This window comes from Crocodylus porosus, unplaced genomic scaffold, assembly GCF_001723895.1.
Source record: "Crocodylus porosus isolate Cpor-Errol unplaced genomic scaffold, CroPor_comp1, whole genome shotgun sequence".
NCBI classification, from domain to species: Eukaryota; Metazoa; Chordata; order Crocodylia; family Crocodylidae; genus Crocodylus; species Crocodylus porosus.
Window position 1 is genome coordinate 91,063,314 of NW_017728943.1, and position 10,971 is coordinate 91,074,284.

General features: G+C 34.9%; 1 protein-coding gene across 3 annotated transcripts in view; it reads right to left on the reverse strand.

Moving 5' to 3' along the window:
* The window catches only part of SDCCAG8 (serologically defined colon cancer antigen 8), a 153,254-nt gene that overhangs the window by 105,945 nt on the left and 36,338 nt on the right, over positions 1–10,971 (reverse strand). For all 3 annotated transcript variants that reach the window (XR_002103673.1, XM_019549779.1, XM_019549780.1), the window contains exons 11-12: positions 10,067–10,201; positions 7,042–7,158 (exon numbers count right to left, since the gene is read on the reverse strand). Coding sequence is in view for 2 of the 3 variants with exons in the window: in XM_019549779.1 (XP_019405324.1) it covers positions 7,042–7,158; positions 10,067–10,201 (252 nt within the window). In the remaining variant the exon portion in view is untranslated. The remainder of the gene's footprint in view (positions 1–7,041; positions 7,159–10,066; positions 10,202–10,971) is intronic.

Consider the following 10,971-nt stretch of genomic DNA (forward strand, 5'->3'; position numbering starts at 1 on the left):
TGTGGCCTGACCAGTGTTGCATAGAGGGGGAGGATCACCTCCTTGGCCCTGCTTGCACTGCATCTGTGGATGCATGACAAGGTGCGGTTGGCCTTACTGACCAATGCGTCCTCACATTGGCAGCCCATGTTCATTTTGGAATTGATAATGACTCCAAGATCCCTTTATGCCACCTATGGAAATGGCATAAACTAAGCTATGGAGATAGTATAGACTAATTCCACAGCATCAACACTCACAATGTTTTCATGACTGTCGTGATTTTGGTGGAATCTTGTAATCAAATGAGAAAACAGAGACAGCACAGCAGTCATTGTGACTTTTGTGCAACAAAACATCATGTGCCCCATGTGTTCTGCAGGGCAAAGCTGGAGTCAGCACAACACATTAGAGATGTCCTGCTCCCAAACTAAGCAACTGTGACCTCATTTCCCCCCTTTCATCATTAAATTGAATAATGGAAAGTGAATGGAGATAGAGCCTTGTAGTCTGTAGGAGATGGAGGTCAAAGTAAGAGAATCTTCCAGAGAGTCGGGGACATGGGGGACACAGGAGCAATATCTTTTGTATGCATATTTTTGCTCAAACAAATGCAGACAAATTCAAAAAACCAGGAGACTTGAAACATGCTACATTTGAAACTCTTGTCTGTATTTACCCATAGATTTCATAGATGTTGGGGCTGGAAGGGACCTTGTGAGAGCATCAGGTCCAGCCTCCTGCCTCCTACTCATTCTTTATTTTTGAATCGTTGGAGTTGGCAGTACCAGTCACTAGTCACAGGGCCTCTGCATCTTTCCCTAAGCAACCCCAACAAGAGTTATTTGCCTAGCAGTCAATAGTAAAGGTAAAAAAAGAATCTGAATTTAATTCAAACCATGGTAGGATATTTTTGTTGGGGGAGAGGGAGGGGAAGAAGAAAGTGGGGAGAAGGGAGCTAAGGACAGAAAGACAATTACTGCCATCCCATTTTTGAGACAGAGGAGTGTGCAATAAGAAGCGTTTTCCTAGCCTCAAAAAGAGGCAGTTGAAAGGACTGAAGTGGGATTGTCTCTTTCTTTCACCTGGCACCAAGAGTCAGTTGGGAGGAAATGGCTGTTTGACCTACTTCCCACACACTATCAGCAGGCAGAGTCTATACCACAATAGTAATTTCATAGTAGATATACCTATTACTTTTTATGGATTGTTTAACCACTTTTTTACCCATACTACTGTCAAATAAATATGGCCCACCACCAACCACTGGCCTCTTCCATGCAAAAACAGTATTTCACATCCTTTTTAACATTTAAAAACTCTAATGCCTGAACTTTAAATGTAATTATTATAAGAACAGCAGTGTCTGCAACACTGAAATTAGTTTCTAGTCATATTTAACTGCTGGGTTCAAATCTAGAACTCATTTTCCCCCCAAATTTTGAAAGTATACAAACAGTAAGGAGGAAACCATATCAGATTAACCAATTAATAGTAAAGCAGACTGCAACTAGACAATATATAAGAGTACCTGGAAGGCTGTAAGGAAGGTCTAGTTTGGCTATTATGATTGTACAAGCTCACGGAGATAGCACATGTAGGTATGACCAGGTAGTTGAAAGTTGAACTATCAATTAATAATGAATGAACCAAAAGTGAATTTAGGACTATTGGATTAACACAGGTACAACACAGAACATTTCTATCCTGATGTGAAATAGTCTAAGCAGAACATCTAAGCAGATGGAAGACATTTTTGCCAGGCTACTTAAACAAGCAACTTTTCCACTTATATGGTCTCATTGACGGAACCATAGAACACCGTTCATACAGTTTCCATTAAATCTACTTACAGAAAAGAGCTATTATCAGTATGTTAACAAGTGGACCTTTCTGCCCATGTAGGACTTTTCCTGAATTTTTTTTTGGGACAATCTACTTTTAAATCTAAAATGTTTACATTTTTAAAATTGTGCATCAATGATTGTCATGTTCAGGACATTATTCCTATTTTTATAATGTTTTTCTTGTATAAACATAGCTGCATGATTTCAGTCACTTGTGGTATCTTTTATTTTCATATTAAAATTGATGTCTTAATTGTATCAGTGTTTGTAGATAGTCCTTGAAAATGTAATAGGATTTGTGCTGGACTCCATTGCCAAACTTACACAAGCAATGGAGAGACAGCAGAAAGAATACACGCTGATAAATAAAGTAAAAACATTACTTTAAAATAGCAAAATGGTATGCGGGCACATAGAGACCCTGATATACAACAACACTGAACTGCAAGAGTCAAAGACTTATGTCAATGACTTAGGCTTGGAGACGTTCTGTGAATGACTACAGGGGACTTCTGAGTATCCCAGGGAAAGAGCTGGCTTTGATTCAGCAAAGGGTAGTTGTTATTTGCACCAGTTCTGATTATGATGAAGGCTGTTAAATAAAGCTGTCACCTTCCTTCACCAATGAAGCATTTTTCCTTTCACTTGCAGCATTAAAACACAAGTGTGTGAACACAAAGCCTTTACTACAACACGTATCCATAAAGAACAGACTTCAGGCTTTGTTCAGACTTCACCTTCACATTTCCTACTTTGTTTGAAGTTAAGCTACGCAACTTAGTATAGCTCAAACAACTTAAAAGCTACATGACTTAAAAGTAACAGTAATTCTGAGGGATGTATTTGGTAGCTATGTTGGTCTGAGAGAAAAAGAAATGCAAAACTTTAGAACACTTTGTTCAGAGATGATACCTTTTATTAGACCAACTAAGAAATTACAAAAAATTATTTTTCTGCAGAAGGAAAAAATATTGCCTGTAATTCTTACCAGTTTTTTTTTTTTTAATCAAGAATTATTTGGTATCATAACTCCTGAGACCTATTTTGATAATTACTAAAAGAGGGCCAGATTGTAAAGACTGGTCCTTTAAGTTAAGGACTACATTCACCATTTTCCTACAGTTTGCACTGTGGTGTGGTGTGGGTGTTCTTATAACAGAACCAGTTGAAAAAGAAATTTGAAGGATACATTTACACACACACTTTCATCTATACTATAGATTTGCTAAAGCTGTTGGCAGTTTTCAAACTATGAGTTACATACTCTGCCATAGTCTACTCTTCCAGCTGCTTTGGTTCCTTTTCTATTTTGAACTCAGCATGGTGATATTCCCTGAACCTGTAAGGAAAAGGCATCCATTGGTAGAGCTGCGTGGGCCATTTTTGGAAATAAAAAACAAATCCCCCTGTTCTCTAATGTACTATGGTTGAAACACTTTGTCTGCCTAACCAACTGGGTCAGACATATCTAACTAAAACCAGAGAAGTAAAAATCTTAAGCACATATAACGAAACGTATAGTACTAGCTTGTCTTCCTCAGAGTTGGGAAATCTTACCATATTACTACAAAGTTTCATAGTATTTGCTGATTTTTTTTTTAAGCCGAAGCTCATGAAGTCATGCAATTACAGAAAAAAAACAGCTTCCAGTCCTAATGGTTGCAGAGGAAAACTTTGACCATTTATGGCTTTAAAAAAGCCCTTAGAAAATGTCATTTTGAAAATATATCTAAGCGTTTGCCATCTGCTTTATATGGCCAAGGCAAAGTAAGTATTTCTTGCATTCATAATTTTTAACTAGATGACTATAAATCACTGCTTTGTGATATACAAGTAAACATTCAAATAACTTCTATGAAGTACTTTCATACTACAGTTCTTTCACACTTCTATTTTTTTCCCAGTTCTCACTGAACATTACAGCTACGGCATTAAAATACCCATCGTTGTTGTACAGATGTCTGTTGACTATATTAAAAAATGCTGTCTCATATCTTTCCATTTGTCTAGTCCATGCACATTATTAACTGTGGGTAACCCAACTCCTTTTTATAGAAATCTGGGTGCTGAAGACTAGGTACACAGGTCTTCTAGTTATTTCTATTCCTTGGTTTAGATCTGGAACCTCTCCTTCTGTCACCTCTTACACCTGGAGCTGAGTTCTTTATTTTATTCAGCAGAAAGTCAAATTTTAAGGAGGCTTTGAAAGAGTGGTTTTCTATCGATTATCCAGTTTAAAACATTGGTTAGTTATTTAAGTAAAACATTTTGTACAAAATGTCTCAAATAAGATTTTTCATGTTCCTTTGTTTTATTACAGGTAAGGAGGTAGTGATTCTTAATAGTGTAAATATACTAAAATGTGCAATAATGAACAAACTTAAAATTGCCAGGGTCAGGAACCAAGTCATCCAAGTATAACTGATCTTTTGTATGTTTGGATTTTGTGACTCCTAGGTTAGAGACCCAAAATAATACTGTCCCCTCCAAATCCTAATTTTGAATAGAATCATATAATAGTATGATTCCCATTCATTAAAGGTAGTGCAGCAGGTCATGGATTATTGGTTTACCTTTGAAAATGTTAACTCTTCACACAAACCACTTACATATACAGGACAAGAAACGTACACATATATACACATACTATACATATACATATATAAAATTAATGTGAAGTGTAAACATTTTAAAAGGTGAAACAAGAACCCATAATTTGCTGCACCAGAGATTAATGAATAGGAATCATACCACCATATATATGCATGCGCACACATGCACGCACAAGCACACACAATATAAAATGACTGGAAGTGGAACTAAAACCCTTCTGAGGGAAGGAGATGAAGGTAAAAGGAAATATAAAATGGAAACTCAGTCATGTTTAATCATCCTAAGATTCTTTTAATATGTTCCTTAAAAGAATCATTGTAAGTGCTGACTTTGATCAAAACTGAATATATCTACCTGATGGTCCTACATCCTTACTGGTATATATGTAGGAATGTCCATACCCACCATACCAAGGCAAATTAAAACTATATATATATTTTTTTTTACAATCCCCACTAATCATAAAGACTTTTTCCCCCCCTGAATGATAAGAAATGCATTCACGTTTTATGGAATATTGAGCTAATTTCAATACCCCGAGAGACTCTCTCATAACATTACAGCTTTCTTATCCCTTCTACGAAAAATGCGTACTTGAGTAAAACAGTATATGAATTATACTATAATATTAGTCTAAGTGACCCACTGTCTACTTTTAAAAACTAAATATATATTTATTATGAACAGATGGTGGCCAAGGAAGGTATCAACTCTGCCTCTTAGCCAGAAGGTCAGGTCATGGTTGAGAGACGAAAGAACAATTGCTGTTTGCTACTCAGTGCCATGTAGAATGAGACATTACTATCTTTTCTATATGTGAAGTTAAATATAAAATAATAACGGAGGTTTTTTTATAAGATTTTGTATTGACCTGTTAACATTTGTCAAAGACAATTTGTAATGTTTATCTCACTATCCTTGATTTCTTTATATAGTTCCTAATATTATTCAGCCTATAGAGCTTTCTATTCTTCTTCTTCTTCTTGCTAAAAGCCTAGAGCCATAACTATAACATACAAAAAATTGTTCAAACATACATACCACTGTTTCTAGAATCCAACAATAGCAGTCTAAAATATCTGATCACTGAAATTGTTATATGTATGCCGTATTTCAAGGAACCCCCCCCCAATGCTTCCTCGTAAAATATACAGACTTCCAATTAGTATTTTGGCATTTTTTTATTTTCATAATGATAAAACATGAGGAATTCCAAAGGTAAACTTAAATATTTTGTTATATTTTGAATTTTTTTCAAAATATTAACCCTGGGGAGAGCTGCAGAACAAAACCTAAAATCCATGATATTTCTTTGCATACTCTCTTCCACACATCCCAGTTTATTATGATGCCAGGATTATACCAGATTTCTTATCCGTGAGAACTGTCAAGATAGAAGAGCAGCCTTGTTTTTTGTTTTTAAAGTGCCTCTAGGCCATAAGGATGTAGCAAAAATGTTACAAGGCCTCTCTTCCCAGACAATGTGATCTATTACTGCCATTACACCTTTAAAAAAATTTTAGCTAGTGAATTTAAAATGGAAAAATATATTATGTGCCTTTTGATTATAATTTGATTCATTACTCTTTCCCCTTTAAGCTTAGTTGCATCTTTTTATGAACTGCTAGTTACATAGTTGTTTCTCATTAAGGCTTTGTGAGGACTAGTGTCTTTATTTTGTAATACTGCATTGTAATATTGTTCATTTGTTTAAAGGAGAAGAATATGGTTTAAAACATGCTGGATAAACTACTTTAGATAGTAAATAATACACACACTTAAATATAATGTGCATGTGGGCTTAGAAACTTTTCTATATATCTAAAATATATTACCAATATCATGTCAAATATAGTGGAGAGTTCCTGAACCAAGAATTGGAAGTTTAAATCCTGAAGATTTAAGCTGGTAGAATAACAGTGCAAAAAAGAAGATTTAAAAAAGATTCAGTAGAAAGCAGCTGTCTGAACTGTTAACTAATTTAATGGTCATTCAAATTACTATTTATTTTGTAAAGGGATGTCTTGTCGCTGTTTACCTGTTTTATAAGTAATACAAATTCATCTTTACATAATCAATTATTAATACCTGATGGCATATTTTCATAATAATTTTATTTTCTCTTATTAGGTTTTTAAACTTTGTTTTGAATCACAAAATCCATTAAACTTGAATCTTCACAGAAATTGGTAAAGAAGTAACACTCTTTACCTTACATACTTCACATGTTATAATTGTTAATGTTGTACTTTTTTGTATGCATACACATTTGTGTGTTTACTTGTGAGAGAAGTGTATAAACTTATGTATATAGTACATATAAATTAAGCACACTGAACCTATTGCATGTGTTCACACACTGTATATAAAATAATGTGATAAGTATTATGTAATTATGGAAGACTGACTTTTTTAGGGCTGAAAACAAGAATAATCCAGATGAGGTATTTTTTAATAGTAAAAACTGGCTTGTTGCCATTAATTTAGAACCCACAAAATAGTAATAAATGACCACTATTAGAAAAATGAATCATTCCAACTTCAGTAACAACCCTATTTATGTTTTTAATAACTGCAAAGTGATAGCAGTAACATTTCTTACCTGGTCCTTAATTTCAAGCTCCCTTATAGTTTTTGTTCTGTACTCTCTGAGCTCCTTTTCTGCCTCATCCTTCTTCATTTTGCTTTGATTCAACTGATATCGCATTTCTCCGCACACCTGTTAGATTGCACAGAAAACATGATCTGTAGCTTGTGGAATTAATGTGCAATGTTTGCATTTAGATCTTTTGGTGCCCCCTGGAGGCCATTTATTTCCAATTTATTTCAATTTACTGATATTTTAAGACTACATATGGTAACTGTTATAACCAAAGGAGTGAATCCACATCCTCGCTATACTAATTAACTTGGAAATAGGCATTACCTGCTAGATTCAATTATATCTGGATCAAGATCTGTTAAGTATAAATATCTATGCTGCAAATATATGAGCTGCTAAATATGGTTAGAGTGGAGTTTTTCATTTTTGAGGGAATTCTTTTTTAAATTCAAAGAAATTCTGTTACAATACTTCAAATACTAAACATTAAAGTCAGTCATATTTTCATGTAACAGAGTGATTTCTTATCTTGCCTATTTTTCTGCTAGTACAAATAACATTTAGATTGCAACATAATTATTTTCAATCTTGTAGCAAAATATTACATTCTTAACCGCAGACTGAAAATAAATTCCTTAACTGTAGCACTTAACTAAAATGTCTACTTTGACCATGAATAAGCCAACAAAGAATCACCAAAAGAGCTTGCTTTAGATGGGAAAAACTGGGAGAAAGATAACTTTCATAAAGGTAACAAATACTGTTCTGGATACTGGCGTTTTTGAGTTAAAAATTTTGGGATTTTCTGCCCAATTCTCTGTTGACAAGGAAGGGATTTTTGACAGGATCTCTAGCTCTTCTCCTCCATCCAAGCCAACCATCCTCAATTTGTATGATCATTTTACGTTAATAATTCAACCTTAATTATACACACAAATGCTTAATCCCCCAGGTAGATTAAATTTACTCTCTCCCTGTCCTGCAGAGGTAGGAGCTGCTCTTTGTTTCATGTCAGTCCATCTCTGTCCTCCTTATCCCTCCCCATCTTCTGTTCTTACCCAAACACATTTCCTCTTTCCTTATGTTCTTCTACAAATTCTCTCCTTTTCCCCCACATTCTCCTCTGTTGCTGCTACCTAAATGCCACGGAATCCTCAATCTTGTCTTGCCCATCTCATTCTCCTTTCTCTTTCCAGCTTCTTGTCTTGTTTTCTAGGCAAGAAGGATGCTCCTATGTAGACCCTATCTTCTGTAAGGACAGGTTGGCTGAAGTCATTTTTGAGACCATGCCTGTCTTTAGAAACAGTTGCCTTCCTCACAAATGCAAAGCATGTAGGAAAATGGTGGCTATTTTCTCTGACATCACTTTACAATTGAGTACCATTTAAAATAATGAGATATAACGGTGTTTTCAACGAACAGCAAAAATTCCCAAGCCTGACTGATGCCTAAGACAGATATCTCATGATTGTTTTAAACACTTAATACTCAAAACTGAGATTTGTTAACTGTTTACTTCCTCTCCTTTTCTCTCATAGACAGAATATGAGATGGGGCTCTCTCTCTTTTCCCTTCATGAAGGGGAAAATTAGTCACCCAACCCATCTTCATGTGTAACACAGATAAAACAGAACAAAGGAACCAGCTGTTAGAACGGCATGAATAGCTTATTTTTCAGTTTGCCAACAGCTCCAAAAAATAAAGGGAAAGAGAATAAGTTTGGATCAACCCCAGATTGAATAAACCCAAATAAAATGTTAGTCAATTTCAAACATTTTGCCCTGTCTGTTATTTTAAACACTTTTTTAAAAATTAAAAATCAAATTATTTGGAAATCAAAAGCTAGACTTAATATAGAACTTAGATACTACTCCCAAAAACAAGGAGGAGCTAATGTGATAGTGTTCTTATACTCTAGCTCAGTGGTTAATAAGCTCACCTAGAATATGGAAAACTCAGGTTCAAAACCGTTTTCTTCCTTCTACTGCTTCCTATTCTTGGTTTTGTACGGGGAGTCTAGGCCCTTTGTAAATCTAGCCTGAATATTTTTGTTTTGGAAATATAAACATTAAATATTTTAACATTTCTAAAATGTTACTTTTGGTTTAGGTAATTTGGGCGCAAATGTGTAAATAATTATGCCTGTCCAAAACTATATTTTTTAAGTAAAAGTTGTTCATCAAAAAGAATTGCAACCAGTACTATAAGAAGGAACAGTGACAGGAGTATAAGGTGAGGAAAGGCTGTCCAAAAGCCTGTGCCAAATTGGCCCCTCCTCGCGATCACAGTACATTGTTACAAGAAAGTCTATAACTGTCTGCTGCAAGGCCCTCTTTAGCCTTGGGTTGGAGTCCTGCAATGGGACTGAAATACTACTGGGACATGTCAGACGTGCCAACATGTTAACAGGAGAAGGAAAAAATAAATTCTATTGAAGACAGGACTAGACAAAAATGGCTTGTGGAATTTGTGGGAACAAATTTAATTTACCTCTTTTTCTCCCCCTAGTAATATGTGAAAAATGATTGCATTTGTGCTCAGAACCACTGCATCAAACATTTGTCTCTGGTATGAGATCAGATAGGATATAAAAAGAGCAGGATAAAATACACAAAGAAAAACACAGGAATGAGTGGGAGCAAGAATGGTTTCTGCAGGCCAGGTTAGAAACTAGACTAAATGCATAATGCTGTGCAGAGCACTACAGGGTCAAAACAGAATAGTTATAGGACAATAATGTGAATCCTATCTCCTGTATCATCAAGAGAATCATTAATTAAATGCTGATTGCAGAATTTCAAACTGATTATGAACAAGCTAAGAAAAAAAACCACCTCATTTTGTGGGGTGATCTGCCTGCTAAAAGAAATTCATGTTTCTACTTAGATTTCTTGACAAAATTTACAAGTTTACAAGACATATATTTACCATCTTTCCAAATATTCTTTAAAAAAAATAAAAGTGAAAACCATAAGAGATTACCATGTGATGTTTCAAACCACTCTAACTGGCAAAATGTTTCTACCTTATTAATTTCCATTTCCCGAGAAGTAAATTGATTTTGGGCTTCCTCTAGTTGGTTAGCTATTGAATTCTTTTCTCTTGTAATTCTCTCTAACTGAGCTTCATGTGTGGCCACATTCTGAGACAGAACCATCACCTAAAGAAAAAAAAAAGAAAAAAGAAGATTGAATGTATAGTGAAGAGATTCAGCCTAGAACCAATACCCAAAACTTCATTTTAAGTCAATGGAAATTTTGACTAAGCAGGAAGTGACCAGGATCACACCCTGAATAAAGATTACAGAATTTGATCCATAGTGAGTTGTAACAATATTATTCTGGAGTGATTCAAACTGCAATATCCATCTGAAATATATTCAATTAATTACACCACTCTAGTACTTGTTAATACATATAACGATAGGAAGAGTCCCTTATTCCTGTTGCGTCCTAAGACCTAGTCACCTATCACTCACAGACTCCAACTGGTAAATGGCAACTACCTTTAGCCCCAGAAAAAACAGTTACAAAAACTCAAATGTCACTGCAAATAAAGATCTTAAATTAATTCTAACACAAACAATGTCCCACCATCGTAAAACAAACAAAGATGCAATTTAGTAATAACCAAGTAAATGCAGGATGTTTTAAAAGTATAGCTATTTTATGACTTCATATTTCGAGCAAATTGAGCTGAAGTTTTGCTGAACGATGAAAAAGATACACAACAATAAAACAAAGATGTTTGCCCTTGAGCTGTTTAGTCCTTAAGCTGGCTAACATAACTGGAAATAATGGTGTCTGACAGTTCTAGGTTAACTTTAAAGAAAGTCAAAACTGAATTTAAGGGCTTACGTACAATTACACTACTATACAGCCATTATGTATACACGTGTTTTATGGACCCATGCCAATTTGTTCCTCTAAA